This window comes from Myotis nattereri (genome assembly GCF_964212035.1).
Source record: "Myotis nattereri genome assembly, chromosome: Y".
NCBI classification, from domain to species: Eukaryota; Metazoa; Chordata; class Mammalia; order Chiroptera; family Vespertilionidae; genus Myotis; species Myotis nattereri.
Genome location: NC_138094.1, coordinates 37,300,522 through 37,320,893, shown reverse-complemented (window position 1 = coordinate 37,320,893; position 20,372 = coordinate 37,300,522). Strand labels below are relative to the sequence as shown.

The following is a 20,372-nucleotide window of genomic DNA, read 5'->3' as shown; positions in this document are numbered from 1 at the left end:
ACTGGCGGTTGGTCAGAGTAGAAGGGGAGCAATAAGGATGCCTCTGCATCCCTGTGGAACCCCATACACTCTGGGCCGCAACGAGTAGGAGGGCTACTGAGATGGGCCTTAAAGCCCGGAGCGTGGGCTCAGGTGGAGTTGCTACAGGTGAGGGATTCACCTAACGCAGCAGATACTGCAGGCAGGCCTGATGGCAGCTGGATGGCTTGGCTTCCTGTCCCTATGGGGCACATTAAGGTTCAACCATGAAATTCCAGCAAAGGTAGTCAGTTACCATTCTTGTTGTGTTTATGCAAACATCAGGCCAAATTGAATACAGTAGACAAATTGGTCTTGATTTGGCTTTTTGATAGCCATAGAGGAGTTTTAAGAAGAAAAATCCCATTTCAACAGAGGTTATTAAAACTGAAATGTTTTCTTTCCCTCCCACCAGACCATTTGTTACAGTTTGTCTCTGCCAGGTCACAAGCCCACCTCCTTCTGTGCCCAGGCCTCATCGTCCCTCTGACAGATAGCAAGGATCTCTTGGATCTGAGAGAAACTTCTGTCCCTCCTCACCACGAAGCAGTTACAGAAGAGAATTCAACGCCCATTTTCCCTGAAAGAATTCAGAGCCAGGATCCTTGAGGTAATATAATAAGCAGTTAGACAGACATGAGCAGAGCAAGGACGATGGGCCAACTGGCACTGACTCTCCAGAAGCAGGAGGGAACTAGGCTGCAGACAAAGCAGCCCAGGAGGCTGCCCTAAAACCAGTGGGGCCTTTACAGATTCTAGTGACTCTTCCAGACCTTGTGCTACTCATCTCACCAGTTTACTCAAGTACTTTCAGGTTTTACAGTCTACCCAGCAAGCAGACCAGAAGCACGTCCAAGATGATCTGCCTGTATCCAGTTCATCCCTTCCAACCTGGTGACACTGTTTGAGTAAAGAAATTTGCCACCCAAGGACTGAAAGGACCACCCCCACGGCAGTCAGGTCGACGGGATCCCGACGTGGCTTCATCACACCCGGCTTAAGACAGCCCAGGCAAAATAAAGAAGTCTAGGACTCAATGGACCCTCATATCCACCCCCTTATGGGTCCTCTTATTATATTGCTTTTAATTCTTACTTTTGGGCCCTATATCTTAAACCGACTGGTCACCTTTATCAGAGAAGAAATAAGTGCTGTGCAAGTACTAGTGCTCAGGCAGCAATACCAGTCTCTCTGCCAGAGAGATAGTTTCGAAAAGGAATGTCTAGAGACAGAAGTTCCATGATTAGAACTTACCAAAAAGCAAATGGGGGAATGAAAGAATGTTACAAACTGCACAGGCCCAGCTGCCAGGCCTAGCTGCCTGTTTTATCTCAACTCCCTAGGCTTCCCCCATTAGAGATAGGAACAGAGAGAATGACGCCCTCCCTAAGGCTGTTTCAGGAGATAGCCCCAACAAAGGGCAGGCTGAGTAAACAAGGCTTCAGTCAACCTTGAGATAAACAGGTTGTGAAAACACCAGGCAGGAATGCCCTATCCCTATCAAGACACAAACCAGACCCTTTGGAATTTCTTTGTTCTTACCCTCCTGCATGCAACCCCTCCCTAATGTATGATTTTTGCATATAAATAGCTGAAAGACCCCTTGCTGGGCGCCCAACTCCTCTGCTCCTGCATGAGTACGAGCTGAGCCCCAGCGCGCTGGAATAAAGCCTCTTGCAGTTTGCATCAAGTGACGTCTCCTGCGGATGATTGGGGTCGCCGTCAATCTATGGGACAGAGTGAGGGTCCCTCTTGGGGGGTCTCACAGCAGCACCACCCTGCCTAGAGAGCTTCAGAGCAACAGCCCCCCTGAGACTGGGAAAACACCATGCCCTAGGATGTCTTGGAGGCTTGGGCCCAGTGGCCTCCTCTCACCACCATGTGCAGGTGGCTGTGATATTCCTCCTGTGGGCCCTCTGCTTGTACTTAAGCTCTGCAGGTATTGGGAAGCGGATGTCCCCTGTGCCTGACAGGGATTCTGCCAGGATATGGCTGTTGGTAGGGGATCCTCTGCTGAAAGGCACACCCTAATCTTGTCCATGAGTGCTGTTCCTGTGTGAGGTGGGACATCTGGGGGTACAAGATGTATCAAGAGAGATTTTATTCTGGACACCTGGGTGCTGGTGGGTTGAGACAGAGAAAGTCATCAGTCATGAGAGCAGAGAGAGAGTTTTTGTTTATTTTGCTGGCTGCAAGCCGCTCTGCTGACATGAGGGTCTGGTCTGTCCTTGGGTCCTCCCATGCCAGGTGTCCTCTGGTTATCTGGGCTATGCTGTGCTCAAGGCTGCCAGCTTGCTGCACGATATCTGCTAAGCAAAATAAGGTATTCTCTTCCCTGTTTTATTCTCTTTAAGCCTTTCAACAGCCTCTAGGAGGTGAGAAGTAGACGGTATAAAATGGAGGACTGGGATGCCTGGGTGAAAAGGGAACTCACAGCACCCACAAGTGGCTCAGGATTACTAATCTTAACAACCGACGAGGGAGAGGTAGACAAGGCATGACAGAGGATGGCAGGTGGGTGATGCATAGTGGTTGGCATCCAGGACAGATAATGGGTAAAGAGATGATGTATGCAAGACAGAGAATGGATGGGTGCTAAGAGATGATATGCACACATGCATAGCAGACAGATGCCCTGAGAGAGAAAGACAACAAATGCTCCTCTCAACGCCTTGCAACCTTCCCCAGGAGGTCCTCTTTCACTCCTGCATTTAGCAGCGGACCCTCCACCCCGCTGCCTGTGCAGCCACTCTGGCATAATGATAACATCCAGGATTCTCAGCCTCCCTGCTTCTGGAGACAGGCCATGACTGCCACTAGAGGGCCGCGCCTCTCTGAGTAGCTTTGAGCCATGGCTTCCCACTGCATGAGGACAAAAATGTGAGGGCCTCAGAATGTTGGGGACAATATAGGAAGTCAAGCCTGAGGAGGAGAATGCAGAGCTGTGCTGTGGCCTGCGGCTGGCGAGATGGGTAATGGACACTCATTCCCTGTCAGGCTGCTTCCTGTCCAAAGGCCCAGGAAGTTCCCCTGTAAACATGGATGGCCCTGTAGAGGACTCCTGGGGGAGTGTGTGGAGGCTTGTTTCCAGAAATCGCCCTTTAGTTTCTTCCTAGGTGTGTCTTCTGGAGGCGGGGAAGGAGAGTGGGTGAAATTCCCAGGCTTTGCCCTTGCATGAGGGGCTGGCAGGGAGGGGACAGACTACATTTCAAGGTCTCCTTTTACTGGCCATAGCTGCCTCAGAGTTGATGAGAATGCCTGACAACTTTTATCTCGGCAAGTCCCAAGGCTGTTGATTCTTTGCTTACTGAGTGAGATAAAGTCCCCTTTCATCCCTTCCCCAAGACAGCAAGCTGCTTTGTTTTGTGGGCAAGACAAAACTGCCCCTCTGTCCATCCTCCTCTCTCACTCATGCCTTGGAAGTTCCAGGGTGATTTTGCTGAATAGTCTCTCATGTGGAAAGAGAGATATTAGCCCAGCCATGGGCAAACTACTGCCCGCGGGCCGGATGCGGCCCATTCGGCTGTTCTATCCAGCTCGCGGAGCCAAAAGAGCGGAGGGTTCTCTTGCTCTCCCCTCTGCTCCTTCACCAGCAGCAGTGTAAACATGTATTAGTTCACACAAACACTCCATCCATGCTTTTGTTCCGGCCCTCCGGTCCAGTTTAAGAACCCATTGTGGCCCTCGAGTCAAAAAGTTTGCCCACCCCTGAATTAACCACTTGTTCTCAAGTGTCCTTGGCGGGGGAGTATTAAGGAATTTCTACAGGCTGTACAAACTGACCAGGCTTGATTTTCTTGTCTCAGTTTCTCTATTCCACTTGCCCAGGAATTAATCTATCTCCTGTCAATCATGTTACGGTCCCAGGTAATAAGGAGGAAAAGTAAGACATTGTGAGTTTATTATGGGGTTGGTTCATGGAATGCCATAAGACAGATTAACTGTGGCGTTTATTCCCTACAGATTTTTGGGAAGGTAATGAGGATGCAAAATGTTTTGCCTTTTTTTTTTTTTTTACTAAGTTTCAGAAGATTGGTACTATACTGTGTCCATTATATTAATCTAAAGACCTAGTGCATGCAACTCAGTGGGCGGTCCCTCAGCCTGGCCTGAGCCCTCTGGCAGTTCGGGAGCCCCTGGGGGATGTCTGACAGTGGAAGTGGGCCTAAGGCGTCAGTCCGATATCATTATCACTCCCATGGAGGCGTGAGAGGCTCCAGCCACCACTGCTGTGCTTGCTAGTTGTGAGTTTGGTTTTTCACTGACTGGTGCTCCCTCTATGGGAGCACACTGACTACCAGGGGGAAGCTCCTGCATTGAGTGTCTGCCGTCTTGTGGTCAGTGTGTGTCATAGTGACTGGTCTTTCCACTGTTCTGTCAATTTGCATATTAGCCTTTTATTATATAGGATTAAGAGTCTCTGTGAGAATTTCTCAAAAACTTAGAGAAATTGAAATATCTCTTAGAGATTAAATATTAAGTGGCATGTGGGATTTAAAATTCTAAATTCCAGTAGATTTGATAAAGGAGTGCCGGGAGCCAGTCCATCCTTGCTGTTTCCAGGGACCTGGCATATATGGCATACTGTTCTTAAAATGTTTGCTCACCTTCTTGGCACTATGTGTTTTAACCAAGGTCTCCTCTCTGAGAAAGATTGTTTCCCCAGGTAGGGATTTTCCCCTGAAGTTAGGGAGGGAATAAAACCTCTTAACTAAGTGCCAGGCAGGTAATTAATCACTTTAACTACGAACAATCATGCTTAAGCTACATAATCTTTACTCCCTGGAATGGAGATAAGAAACGCCCTAACCTTTGTAATAGAGATTGATAGGATTGAATCAACTGGTATAAATACAGATGTAACAAGACAGCAAGACACAGAACTTAGAACACAGAACTTAGAAGACAGAACCGAGAGAGAGACAGAACCTAGGCTCAGAACCTACACAGAACGTTCTCTAGAGACAGAAGAACTTCACTGGAGAGAACATGGCAAAAGATCCTGGACAGAAACTGGCCTCAGAACCTAGAGACAGAACCTAGCAAGAGAACATGGCAAAAGATCCTGGACTGAACCTGACTACAGAAATTGGCAAGAGAACCTGACTAGAACCTGGTGACTGAACCTGGCTGGAGAACATGGACAGAACCTGGCTGGAGAACCTAGCGAGGGAACATGGCTACAGAACCTGGCTGGAGAACCTGGAGAACCTGGCTGGAGAACCTAGCAAGGCAACATGGACACAGAACCTGGCTGGAGATCCTAAACAGAACTTCGCTGGAGATCCAGACCAGAACTTGGCTGGAGATCCTGGCTAGGCTGCTGATCAACTGAACACTGTCTCCGTGTCATTCCTTCTTCGCCGACTCCGTCTACGCCTTTGGGAACCCCTGGACCTGCTGGGGTTGGACCCCGGCAAAGGAGGTAGCAAGAAACAAGTCCAGAGGCTTTTCTTTTATTACATTTGAGAATTCTGAATATGTGACAGATGCTGCCAAAGAAATGAATGAAAAAGTAAGTCTTTTGCCCTAACTCGTTTTTCTCAGTGGGTAGAGCATCAGCCTGCAGACTGAACGGTCCCTGGTTCATTTCTGGTCAAGGACTTGCACCTTGGTTGCGGGGACATGCCCAGTTGGTGGGTGTGCAGGAGGCAGCTGATCAATGTTTCCAACTTGCTCTCCCTCTCTCATCCTCTCTGTAAAATAAATCAATAAAATATATTTTTAAAAAAGAAAAAAGTAAGTCTGTTAATAAAATTCTAGCACTGTGGTTCAAGTAATAGTATTTCCAGGTTTCTGTCTTCTTGTTTTTAAAGTTTGATAATGCCATATGAGCCATCATTATTTAGCCATCACTATTTTTTTTTTTTTTTAATTTCACAAAACTGCTGGACTGTGGGATTGGAAGGATGTTGAAATGTCCGTTTTGTGTAGCAAAATAGTACATTAAGCTTAGTTACTTTAGTATATGAATACAAATGGAATCGTGCTTTAAGCCTTCAATGCACTTTCTAATTTAGAACTACCTGCCCACCCCAGACATATAATGTCAGCAGAAATCAGATCACTGTTGGTAAGAAGCTAATACAATTGATGCAAACATATCCATAGCATAAAAAAAAAAAAAAAAGGTCTTGAAAATATGGTATGTGTAGTCCCTTTACCCTCAAGTTGGAATACTTTTTTTAAAAAAAGTATTTTTATTGATTTCATAGAGCAAGGGAGAGGGAGAGAGAAACATGAATGATGAGAGAGAATCACTGATCGGCTGCCATCTCCTTGCCCCCTACTGGGAATTGAGCAAGGGACTTGGGCTTGTTCTTTGACCAGGAAAAGAACAGTACCCTCCAGGCTCACAATTGGATGGTAAACCATCACAGAGACACAGCAAGTGGGCTAGGTATTTAGTTCTTCAAGACAGGAACTGATGTGAATTAGGACATTGGGTGTGCCATAACTAAATGACCTTTCCTTCCCTAACTAACTTTTCTCTGGTTAATTATTTTTGAATCGTGCAACAAGACTGATTTTTGTAAAATGTATATATCCTGATTTATTTTAAAGTAGTGGATAAGAGTTCCTTTCATTGAGCCTTTAATGTACTAGTGAAGGAAATAGTGTTATTTCTCTATAATCTTAAATATAGCCAATGTGTGTTCCATATTCTTCAATGTTGTCAGTGCTCATTGCACAAGTATTCCTTAATATTACCCTGAAAGTCACACCATTCGGGCATCATTTGGGGTACATATTTTCTTTGGTTCTGTTATATTTTCAGATATTTCCAATATATCAAACCATTATTTTAAGCCACGTTCTTTTGGATTTATTAAGAATCACTGTTCCCTGGGACAAGGTAACATATGCAGATTTCTAGGTCAATAACCAAGTTTGTGCTTTGGCTACACTTTTGATCTTATATTGACGTTAATTTGTGTGCATACTCGTTATGCCATATATTAAGTTGATCTTCAATGACTTTTAGTACATAACTCACTTATGTCCCTGTCCTTTATTTGGAGAGCCTGTTTTATGATACATTGAAGGGGATCAGTACATATTGACACTTTGACTTTACCTTTATCTTTTAGGGTTTGTCAACAGCCAAGAGTGGGATTTGTCTCATGATTTTTATTGAGTTCAGAAGTCCATTTATTTGATTTATGGAGAATGGTTGATGTTGTTTCCCTAGTTTCTAAGCAGAAGAAATGTAGTTTGTGTAGATATTATTTCAAAGTGTCTTCTTTCAAGTGATGTTTTGTAGCCTACACAATGATTCTGAATAAGACAAAATCCCTACTTATTGGGCACTTATTTTCTATGGTAAAAATAACAAACATGCAAGGAAATGTAAATTAGTACAATCATGCACAAAAAAGATAAGAGGAAAAATATAGGGGGTAATTATTTTTAGAAGTTGTATTGGTAGGAGATAGTGTTTCTATTCATAAAATTAAGGGGATCAAGGGATGTTTGTTGAATCTCAAATGTCAGGAAGGAGGCCGTGGTGTATAAATCTGTTGAAAAAATTTTGGACCCAGAAAGCTCAAGTGATTCCTTAAGGTGGGAACTGTGTCCAGTGGCTGTTTATTTTGTGTCGCTGCCCATCAGTGCCAGACATCTTGGTGGAATATGTGACTTTGGATTAGTTTACAAAAATAGTTCCAGACATCCAAAGAGTTTTATGTGGAGCAATTACAGTGACCTGAGTTATGTTTACACATGCCATGTTGATTTAGCTAAAAGATCAACCATCATGAAGTTATTGGGAGACTGGGGAATTTAGGTATGTATGTTAATCAAATTACTATAAGTAAAAGGTATAATTCTAGGAACACATTTTTAAAAAATCCTTTATTGTTTAGAGGATTACATATAGTATTACATATGTCTTCTTTTCGCCTTGTGCACCTGTACCCCCAGCACATGCCATTTCCCTTCCTAGTGTCTATGTCCATGGTTATGCTGATATGCATGCATACAAATCCTTTGGTTGATCTCTTACCCCTAGTCCTGCCTTCCCTTTGAGGTTTGACCATCAGTTCCATGCTTTTCTGTCTCTGAATCTATTTTTGTTGAATAGTTTATGTTGTTCATTGTATTCCACAAATGAGTGAGGTCATGTGGTATTTATCCTTCTCCAACTGGCTTATTGTGCTCAGCAGAATGCTCTACATGTCCTTCCATGCTTTTGGCAATGGTAAAAGTTCTTTATTTTTTACAGCAGTGTATTGTTCCTATGTGTATATGTGCCACAGATTTTAATCCATTTATCTGCTGATGGGCACTTAGGCTTCTTCCAAATCTTAGCTATTGTGTATTGTGCCACAATAAGTATGCGGTTCCACATGCCCTTTCCGATTGGTGTTTGTCATTTCTTGGGATATGTTCCTATTAGTGGGACTACTGGTTCAAATGGGAGCTACATTTTTTAAATTATTTGAGGAAACTCCATACTGTTCTGCAAAGTTGCTATACCAGTCTGCATTCCCACCAGTAATGCAAGAGGATTCCTTTTACACCCCATCCTCGGCAGCACTTGTTGTTTGTTGAATTGTTTATGATAGCCATTCTGACCATTGTGAGATGCTATCTCATTGTCCTTTTGATTTGCATCTCTTGGATGATTAATGGTTTTGAGCATGTTTTCATGTGTCTCTTGGCATTCTGTATGTCCACTTTCAAAAAGTGTCTTAGTCCTATGCCCATTTTTGATTGGAATGTTGATCTTCCTTTTGTTTAATTGGATCAGTTCAGTATGAATTTTGGAGAATAGGTCCTTATTGGATATAACATTGGCAAATATCTTCTCCCAGGCAGTGGACTTCCTTGTTTTGTTGTTGTTGTTGTTGTATTTGTTGGCTGCTTCTTCTCTGCAGAAGCGTTTTAATTTGACGTCGTCCCTTTGTTTCTTTTCACCTCAGTATCCATTGCCCTAGGAGTTGTATCACTAAAGGTATTGCTGAGACAGATGCCTGATATTTTGCTGCCTATGGATTCTTCTAAGGTTTTCATGGTTACCCACTAACGTTTAAGTCCTTTATTCATTCCCAGTTTATACTTGTGTATGGTGTAAGTTGGTGGTCTAGATTAATTTTTTTGCATCTATCTGTGCTATAAGTCCAACACCAATAATTATTATGTTTTTATTTTGGCTTTTTAATATGTTTAATGAAACAAAATAAAATTTCCTCTATGTTAATTGAGTCATACTTTCTCTAAATCTGGCCTTTAAAAAAATCCCCTGGGTCACAGTCCCATCCATTCTTTGATTTTCCTTCCACTGATCCCAAACCTCAGCTGTAGTCTGCGTCCTTTCAAAGGACAAAAGCAGACATGGAGGCCTCAGAGCAGCCCGCAGCACGATCCTGCTCGCGGGAGGTGCAGCATCCATCACCATCTGGACTATGGCTGCCAGGGACAGTCAAAGCCTGAGAGTCAGAGTGGCAGCATATCATCGCCTTCACCTGTCTGTCCCCAGAAGCACAAAACCAGTCCTCCTTGCCAGTGCTCTGGGGACTAGCAGTCAGGGCAATGTGGTGGCACCGTCCCCTTGCAGCCAAGCGTCCCAAGCTTCTCTTTGGACAGGCCTGGGCCAGGTCCTTCGGGGATCTCTGTGTCCATGGTAAAAATCCTAGTGAGATCAGAGACAATGTTATCAATGATTGGCTTGGTAAGGTCGCCACTAAACACCTGCCACCATGGCTTCTCAGCCTTGGCTTCGGCATGCACCTGAACCTCATAGACCTGCAGGGCCAGGTGGAGCACCACCACTGCTATGTGCTGCGCCTGCAACCAGACGCACAGCCCCCCGCAGTAGATTTCCCGCAGCAGGGCCCAGGCAGTGAAGGAGATGGGGGTCCGTTGCCAGCTGTAAGGATTCAGCCAGTTCTTGAGAGAAATCAGGTAGTGGAGCAGGTACCTGTGTGGGTGCTGAAAGGAGACTTGAAAGCACAGTACCCGCAGCACAAGGAACTTGCACTGCACAATGCTGTCCCGGATCACCCAGAATTGGGAGTCCATCTCCAAGGGCTCGCTGCCCGGGCGGAAGTCCCTGTTGGACACGTTGATGATGCCACGGGTTCGCAGGGGCTGTTCTTCCACTTTGCCAGCCAAATAAAGGGCAGACATGGCGACCAAGTAGGGGTCATAGGCGTCCAGGTTGATCTCGCAGAAAAACTTATGGTAAATGGCACAGGCGGTGGTGAGGGGAATGGACTGCATCCCTAGCTTGACACCTGCCTCCATGATGAACCTTGTCACACGGAAGTGCACCCTCGCCTGGGGTTCGGGCCACCCCTTGGCGCCTAGCGCCCTGTCCTCCTCTCTGCAGCTGTCCAGGCTAAGGTCCTCCATGGGGCCCCACACTGAGGCCCCAAACCCCTCTGAAGGGCAAGTGTTCCCAGCGCGGGGCCAGTGCCAGCGGGGTCCTAGTGCTGGGCGCTGCCGCCCCAGCCCCACCAGCCCAGGCCGGACGCCAACCTGGTTCCAACACCATTTATGGAAGAGACTGTATGACTCCATTCTATGCTTTTACCTCCTTTGTCAAATATTTATTGTGCATAATAGTTAGGGTCGATTTCTATGTTCTCTGTTCTGTCCCATTGGTCTATATGTTTGTTTTAGTGCCAGTAACAGGCAGTACTGAGAGTCGTGGCTTTGTAATATAGCTTGATGTCTGGTATTGTGATCCCTCCAACTTTGTTCTTCTTTGTCCAGATTGCTGTAACTATTTGGGGTCTTTTTTTTAAAGTCCATAGGAATTTTTGGAAACTTTCTTCTAGGTCTGTAAGATACGCCATTGATATTTTAATGGGAAATACATTAAAACTGTACATTGCTTTGGGTAGTATGAACATTTTAATGATGTTGATTGTACCAATCCATGAATATGGTATGTTCTCTATTTGCTTTAGTCTTCCTCTATATCTTTTTTCAATTTCCTGTAGTTTTCCAAGAACAGGTCTTTTACCGTCTTAGTTAAGTTTATTCCTAGCTTTCTTAATTTTTTGTTACACTGGTAAATGGCATATTTTTTTAATTTATTTATTTTTTTTTAGTTTCTCTTTCTGTGAGTTCATTACTGGTTTATCAAAAAGCCATTGATTAATAGATTTCTGGGTGTTAATTTTGTACCATGCTACAATGCCAAATTCATTTGTTAAATCTCCTAGTTTTTTTGATGGAGTCTTTAGGTATTTCTATGGACAGTACCATGCCATCTGAGAATAATGACAGTTTTACTTCTTCTTTTCCACTTAGCATGCCTTGTTTGACTTCTTGTCTGATTGCATTGCCTAGCACTACCAGTACTCTGTCGAACTGAAGTGGTGAGAGTGGGCATCCCTGTCTTGTTCCTCTTCTTAGAGTAATTGTTTTTGCACACTGAGTATGATGTAGTTTGTAGGTTTGTCACATAGGCTTTTATTATGTTTAGGTATGATCCCTCTATGCACAGTTTGCTTAGAGTTTTTATAAAAAATGGGTTTTGGATTTTGTCAAATACTTTTTCTGCATCAATTGATATGACTATGTGTTTTTTTCCTCTCAATTGGTTTATGTGATGTACCGCATTTATTGATTTGCACATATTGTACCATGCTTGCATCCTTGGGAAAAATCCTACTTGGGCATGGTGTAGGATATTTCTGATGTACTGCGGGCTCCAATTTGGTAAGGTTTTGTTGAGCATTTTGGCATCTATGTTCATGAGGGATATTGGCCTGTAATTCTCTTTCATTGTGTTGTCTTTACCTGGTTTTGCTATTAGGGTGATGCTGGCTTCATAGAATGAGCTTGGATGTGTTCCTCCCTCTTGAATTTTTTGGAATAGTCTGAGCAGGATAGGTTTTAGTTCTTCCTTGAATGTCTGGTAAAACTCCCCTGTGAAGCCGTCTAGTCCTGGGCTTTTGTTTGCTGGAAGCTTTTTGATGACTGCTTCAATTTCTTCCATAGTTATAGGCCTATTGATATTTTTATATTATTCATGATTAAATTTTGGAATGTTGTATTTTTCTAGGAATATGTCCATTTCCTCTGGGTTGTCTAGTTTGTTGGAGTAGAACTGTCCATAGTATTTTTTAATAATCATTTGTATTTCTGTGGGTTCTGTTGTTATTTTTCCTCTATCCTTTCTGATTTTGTTTATTTGGGCCCTCTCTCTTTGCTGCTTGGTGAGCCTGGCTAGAGGTTCATCAATCTTGTTTATCCTTTCAAAGAACCAGCTCTTCGATTCATTGATTTTCTGTATTGTTTGTTTGGTCTCTATGTCATTTATTTCTGCTCTAATCTTTATTATCTCCTTCTTCTCACTCTGGGCTTTTCTTGTTGCTCTCTTTCTCATTCTTTGAGATGTAGAGTTAGATGATTTACTATCATTTTTTCTTTTTTTTTTTGAGATAGGCCTGAAGAGCTATAAAGTTCCCTCTCAGGATTGCTTTCAATGTGTCCCATAGGTTTTGGATTGTTGTGTTTTCATTGTCATTATTTTCCAGGATGTTTTTAATTTCTTCTTTGATCTCATTGGTAAACCAATCAATATTTAATTACATGCTATTCAGCTTCCTGCGTTTGAGTATTTTGGATGGTTTTTATTGTAGTTTATTTCTAATATTATGCCATCGTGGTCTGAGAAGATGCTTGGTATAATTTCAACCTTCTTGAATTTGGAGAGACTTTGTTTGTCACCCAATATGTGGTCTATTTTTGAAAATGTCCCATGAGCACTTTAGAAGAACGTATATTCCATGGCTTTGGTGTGAAATGTTCTGAAGATGTCAATTACATCCATCTGATCTAGTGAGTCATTTAGGATTGCTGTTTCTTTGCTGATTATTTGTCTAGAGGATTTATCTAGTGATGTCAGTGGTGTATTAAGGTCCCCTACTATGATTGTATTGTTGTCGATATCTCCTTTGATATCTCCAGGAGCTTTTTTATGTATTTGGGCGCTCCTGCATTGGATGGATATATGTTTATCAGGGTTATATCCTCTTGTATTGATCCCTTTAGTATTATGAAGTGGCCTTCCTCATCTCTTGTTATGGCCTTCAATTTGAGGCCTATTTTGTCTGATATAATTATTGCTACCCCAGCGTTTTATTTTTTCATTTCCATTTGCCTGAAAAATATTTTGCCATCCCTTCACTTTCATTCTGTGTGAGTCCCTTCTTCATAGGAGGGTTTCTTGTAGACATCAAATATATGGGTCATGGGTTTTTATCCATTCAGCCACTCGATGTCTTTTGATTGGAGCATTTAGTCGATCTACGTTTAAAGTTATTATTGAAATGTTCTTGTTTGTAGCCATTTCTATTTTTTGTGCCTGTTTTCTTTCTTACCTTTTTATTTCTTCTTTTTACACCAGTCCCTTTATCATTTCTTGCATTGCTGGCTTGGTGGTGATAAACTCCCCCCCCCTTTTTTTTTTTTGTCTGTGAAGCTTCTTATTTCCCCTTCAATTCTGCATGATAGCCTGGCTGGATAGAGTATTCTTGGATTCAGTCCTTTCCTTTGCATCACTTTGTAAATTTCCGTCCATTCTTTTCTGGCCTGATGTGTTTCTGTTGAGAAATCATTGGATAATCTAATGGGAGATCCCTCGTATGTAACTTTCAGTCTCTCTCTTGCAGCCTTTAAGATTCTCTCTTTGTCCTGAACATTTGCCATGGTGATTATGATGTGTCTTGGTGTGGGTCTTTTCGGGTTCACCTTGTTTGGGACTCTGGACTTGTGTGACTTTTTTCTTCCCCACCTCAGGGAAGTTTTCTGATATTAGTTCTTTGAATAGGTTTTCTAATCCTTGTTCCTCTTTCTGTTGTTCTGGAACCCCTATAATTCTATGTTGTTTCGTTTCATGCTGTCTCATGGCTCCCTTAGGCTCTCCTCCTATATTTGAATTTTTTTCTCCAATTGCAGTTCAGTTTGGGAGTGTTTTGCTTCCCTGTCTTCTAATTCGCTAATTCGGTCCTCTGCTTCTCCTAGTCTACTATAGAAACTTTCAGTGGTGTTTTTATTGCAGCTATATCGCTTTTCATTTCATCTTGGGTCTTACATAATTTATTGATTTTTTTTTCATCTATTTCTTCTAGCGTTTTTCATACGTTATTGATTTTTTTGTCTGTTTCTTCTTGGTTCTTGCATAGGTAGTTGATTTTTTCATCTGTTTCTGCTTGCTCATTTGCATAGGTACAGAAATTTTACTCTGGACTGTGTTAGAACCATTTGCTAATAAAATATCTGCTTCTCATATAACTGAGTTTATATGAGACCTTGATTATATTGTAAAAAGCTAATTTGTTAAGTGACTAAAGTATGCGTCTTTATTGAGAAAGCAATGTAAGTAAACTTATACGTTTGACCTATGAAGTCCAGGTATTGCACTACCCCCTGGCCTATCTAAAGATCAGGCTTTCAGGGCTCCCATCTTAAAATTCTGCTGCTGAATAGTCCGATGTTTCTTAAGAAGTATTCAGCAACTTTGTCCTGCCCTCCCTTAGAGGTTGATACTTTTATAACATTTAAAATATGTGTATGTAAAAAGAACACAGTTATTAATTTTTATTTGATGAAGCTTCAAGTGATTTCAAGAATATAAGATCTGCATAAATTGGTTTAAAAATATTTCTTTTTCTAAAATATTTCTTTTAAGAAGAGTAAACCCTTGAATTATTCCTGGGCACTTGAAAAGTTTCAAAGCTATCTCTTGGTTAAAGTCTTGAAATTTAACATGGAAAGACTATCACAAATATGTGTAACCCAAACATTACATTATAAATTTGTTTTAATTATTCTAAAATAGATCAATTAAATTTAAACTGGTTTTTATATTAAAAATTTAGTTCAGACCAAAGAATTATTCCTCTCTTTTAATCAATCCAATTAAATATTATATCCTAGGATGAAATTTTACCACACATAGTACACATAAGTACTACAATATATTTTGTACTACTAAATTTTTCCAGAGAAATCACAAGAATTATTTTTATTGATAATGATTTTCTAAACTTTATGCATTTTATCATTACAACCATATAATTTCTCCCAATTTAATTCGAACTTTTAACTCTTAGAAGCCTTAAATTTTAGGTGGCAAGTTAAATACTTAGCATTTCTTAGATTACTAATACCTTCAAATTTTAAAGGATATATTTCCAATAAAATTAACAAAGACTTATTTAATTAATAGATTCAAATCTGTCCTTTTTTTTTTCATTCTAGGCAAACTCAAATTAATGTTTGAGTATTTTGTTCTTTCAAAACATTTAGAGATTTAAAAAGTTTTATTCCTTAATGTAAATAACACAGATTTTTAAGTTACCAAAACTATACAAATGTATGTTTAGACATATGAGGTTACTAATACCTTCAAATTTTAAAGGATATATTTCCAATAAAATTAACAAAGACTTATTTAATTAATAGATTCAAATCTGTCCTTTACTTTTTCATTCTAGGCAAACTCAAATTAATATTTCAGTATTTTGTTATTTCAACATATTTAGAGGTTTAATAACTTTTATTCCTTAATGTAACCAACTCCAAATTTTTAAGTTATCAAAACTTTAGAAGTGTATGTTTAGACATATGAGGTTGCTAAAGAAGTAGGGGGAGAAGGGAAGAAGGCCTGTAGGCATTTGAATTTTAAAACCACCACATTTTTCCTTCAGAGATAAGATATAAAGTTGCTCTGCCAGGTTCTCTGCTTTTACGGGGAGAAGATCCGCTGGCCCTTTCCTCCAACAGAGAGTGCAGTCAGCCTCTCCTCAGTGACTGCACCCTCACCATCAATATATTTATTTATAATTATTTCTGAAAAGCTTTGCCACAAAGCCTTCATTTTAGGTATATCTATCTATTTAACTTTTAACAATTTTGAGATTCCAAAGCCAGTTATCACCATATAAGGCGTTTTAATTTGGCAAATTTTGCAGCAGAGAAAACTTACTGGCTTTCATTGGCTTTAATGTTAACCTTGGAATATGGTCCATTATTATTTAAGAACTGCCCTTTCTTATGCAAACGCTAATCTTATTGCCTAAACACAGCCTGAATATTTTCCTTGTGTCATTTTCTTCATCTTATAAAGAAAATCTGTTTTGGGTTTTCACTATAGCATCTGTGAAGAGATGGGGGTCAGTCCAAGAGGCCACCCAAAATCGGGTGGGGTGCGACTTCTCTTAAGCTAGTGTTTTTCTCTTCACGGGTACAGAAATCCCAGAGATATCCCTTAAATTGTGAGGAATGTCTCATCTATCCAAATTTCAAATGACGGTCTGGGAAATAAAATGAAACTTTTAATAACACTCTCGAGAGTGGGCATACATTTTACAGGATCACCAAAAGACTAGTAATTAATGGGTTGGGAGGTGTTTTAGATATTTAGTAATGGCCTGTCCATCTACTCTTTCTTTTCTTATTAAATTAAATTGAAGTCATGCTTAATAGACTAACAATAAACAACCAAGACAGATTGATAATAATCAACAGACAAGTGCCCATAACATAGAAACAAGGCTTAATAAATCAGAGTAGTTTTCATGGATCTTTTCCTATTCTGCTCTTCATGGCATTGACTGCCCTCTAAAGTTATTTTAGCTAAAATCTGCCTGTCCCAAGGTGTCATATGGTAATTTTCAGACAAAGCATTAAAGAGTCCTTTTGTAAAATGACTGTTAACCCCGTTTTCTCTAGCTGCTGAGCCTTTCCACACTAGAGGTGGAGGACCCAGGGCTTAGGTATTACAGACTTTTGATCCCCAATACGAATTAGGCATGATGCAGTGCGAACAAGAGCCCACATAGTTCAAGATGACAAGGTTACCTTTTTTCCTTGAGCCTGATTTAAGAGAGTACCTTTTGGTATTTCAATTTCTTTATCCTTGATCATAAAAGTAAATGTTTACAATTATTATTATTGTTATTGTTATTATTATTATTATTATTATTATTATTATTATTATTTTTGCTTTATACTCAAACGTTTCCTCATTATAGCCTGGCAGAAATAAAAGATTTTCCACCCACTTTATGTTTCACAATTTCCAAAGCTGGCATGGGCTTTGTGCACAGAGAATTTTCCCCACCTTTTCAGTGCACTTCTCAGCTTTCTGGTGAAATGTCTTCATTTTTCACTCTGGTGAAATTTCTTCTCCAGATGCCCCACATTGGGCGTCAGAATGCTGCAACCTTTTGCAGCAAGGATTCAGGATATGGGAAAGGAGGTGCACAAAAATGAATACACTAGACAACAAATAGAAATTTAGAAGACATAGGGGAGCCAGGCAGAGACCTTTCTTTCTAGTGGAGAAGCTCTCTGAAACCCAGCACCCATCAGCTTTTATTTACTTGCATTTAGGTTTCTCATATATGCTCTTTAGCAAAGCAAACAGGCATATCAGCAGTCAAGTTTGCTAAACATTAAAAGGGTTATCAGGTTAGGAGATTACCTTCAGCCATTTTGCCAACAGCAGGGTAATATAATGCTGATTTCCAGCCCTGCTGAATATCAAAGTTCATTAGCCCTTTTTGGGAGATATATATACATATACACATACACATACATATACACATACACATACATATACACATACATATACAAATACATATACATATACATATACATATACATATACATATACATATACATATACATACACATACACATATGCATATATGTATCTAGTTATATGTGTGTGTGTGTGTGTGTGTGTGTGTATATATATATATATATATATATATATATATATATATATATTAGAGGCCCAGTGCGCAAAAATTTGTTCACTGGTGGGGCCGTGTCCCTCATCCCCACTTGTGCCCTCTCACAATCTGGGACCCCTCAGGAGTTAATGACCTGCTGGCTTAGGCCTGCTTCCATGTGGCAGAGGGCAGGCCCAATCTCTAGGTACAACCCCTGTTTGGGCTTAGAGCAAGGCCGATTGGGGTTTGGGGCACCGCCCACTGTCATGCACAGAGCAGGGCGGATCGGGAGGTTGAGATGCCACCCCCAGTCATGCTTAGGGTAAGGCCGATTAGGGGGTTGGGGTGCCATCCCCTGTTGCACTCAAGGCAGAGTTGATGGGGAGGTTTCAACACCACCCGCTGTCATGGACAGAGCAGGGCCCATCAAGGGGGTTGGTGCTCCGTACCCTGTCACACACAGAGCAGTGCCAATCAGGGTGTTTGGGAGCTCCCCTCTGTCACGCACAGAGTAGGGCCTATAGGGGAGTTGGGGCACCTCCCCCTGTCACACACGGAGCAGGGCGGATCAGGGGGTTGGGGCGCCAGCCCCTGTCACACTCAGGGTAGGGCCAAGGAGGTGGTTGTGGCTCCACCCTGTCACACACAGAGCAGGGCCCATTGGGGGGGTGGGTTGGGGCGCCTCACCCTGTCACACACAGAGCCACAGGGCAATCGGGGGTTTGGGAACTGCCCCCTATCATGCTTCTCCAGGGGCCAGGAGGCCTCGCGGCTCCAGTGTTCAGAGTGCTGGGAGGCCTTGCAGCTCCACTTGACACAGGGGCAGTGAGGCCTTGCTGCACCTCTGATCCCGATGCTGGGAGGCCTTGTGGCTCCGCTTGACACAGGGGCAGTGAGCATTCGCTGCTCTGCTGATCCCGGTGCTAAGAGGCCTTGCGGCTCCAGTGATCCCAGGTTCGGGAGGCCTCACGACACTGCTCATCCTAGTGCTGGGAGGCATATTACACTCTTACTATGTAGGATAGAGGCCTGGTGCACAGGTGGGGGCCAGATGTATTGCCCTGAAGGGTGTCCTGGATCAGGGTGGGGTTCCCACTTCGGTGCCTGGCCAGCTGGATGAGGGGATAATAGCTCTTTGCAGCTGGTCACACCCCCTTCAGGGTCGGGGTCCCCACTGGGGTGCCTGGCCAGTCTGGGTGAGGGGCTGAGGGGCATTTTCAGGCTGGCGGGTGACTGAGGCTCCCAACCTCTCCTTGTTTTCTTTTTTTTTATTCTGGGATTTGTTTACCTTCTATGGCTGTCACTGGATCTGAGAGCCAACTTTAGCTCTGAGGCTTGGCTCCAGCGCTGAGGCCTTGGCTGCTGAAAGCAGGTATCTGGGTTTGTTTGGGTTCTATTATCCAAACTCTGTTGCAACTCCAGCTCTGCCCACTGGCTGAAAGCATGGGGTTTGTTTAGTGTCTATAATTGCAACATAGTTGCTTAGAGTGCAAGCTCACAACCCAGCAGTGGCAGGCAGGGAACCATGTTTTCTTCCTTCACTGGAGCAAGATACCCTCCTGTTCGCTGCAGCTGCCTGACTGATGGCCAACATCTTGGGTTGGCAGTTAATTTGAATATCGCCCTGATGAGCCAATGGGAAGCGTGTCAGAGGTACCATTAATTACCATGTTTGTCTGTTATTGGAAAGGATCTCTCCCTCTCTCTCTCTCTCTCTCTCTCTCTCTCTCTCTCTCTATATATATATATATATATATATATATATATATATACATTAACTACTGTTGGTCTTTGCCTCCAGCACCTTACTCTGAGATTTGACAGTCTGATCGATGCTTCTTTCTGTCTGGATGTCTTGTTGCTCATCAGTTAATGTTGTTCATTATATCCCACAAATGAGTGAGACAATGTGATATTTACCTTTCTGTGACTGGCTGATTTTGCTTAGCATAATGTTCTCCAAGTCCATCCGTGCTGTTGCAAATTATAAGAGTTCATTCTTTGTTACAGCAGTTGAGTTTTCCATTCTATATGTGTTCCACCATTTTATAATCCGTGCATCTGCTAATGGGCACTTAGAAGGTTTCCAAATCATAGCTATTGTAAATTGGGCTGGTATGAACATACAGTTGCATATATCTGTCCTGATTAATATTACTCATTTCTTGGGATATATATACATACAAGGGAGGGTACTTAATCAAATGGGAGCTCCATTTTCAATTTTTTGAGGAAACTCTATACTGTTTTCCACAATGGTTTCAGCAGTCTGCATTCCCACCAGCAGTGCACAAGGGTTGCTTTTTCTCTACATCCACTCCAGCACTTGTGGTTTTTTATTTTTTTATTTTTCTGGCAGCTATTCTGACACGTGGGGATTGGTACTTCTCTCGTTTTGATTTGCATCTCTCGGACTGTTAGTGCCTTTGAGCATTTTTTCCTATGTCTCTTGGCCTTATGTAGGTCTCCTTTCAAAAAGTGTGCATTTAAGTCCTTTGCCCATGTTTTGATTGGATTGTTTATCTTCCTATTGTTAATTTGTGTGAGTTCCCTGTAAACTTTGGAATTCAACACTTATCAGAAATACTATTGGCAAATACATTCTTCTATGCAGTGGACTTTCTTGTTTTGTTTAGGATTTAGTTTGCCGTG

At 42.0% G+C, this 20,372-nt stretch overlaps 1 protein-coding gene across 1 annotated transcript; it reads right to left on the bottom strand.

Moving 5' to 3' along the window:
* Positions 1-9,537: 9,537 nt before the first annotated feature.
* On the bottom strand, positions 9,538-10,374 carry LOC308512481 (cyclin-Q-like; the record flags this gene model as incomplete). The annotated part of the gene is made up of 1 exon (XM_081082214.1): positions 9,538-10,374. The coding sequence occupies one exon, from the start codon at positions 10,372-10,374 to the stop codon at positions 9,538-9,540; it is 837 nt and encodes a 278-aa protein (XP_080938340.1).
* Between the last annotated feature and the right edge of the window lie 9,998 nt (positions 10,375-20,372).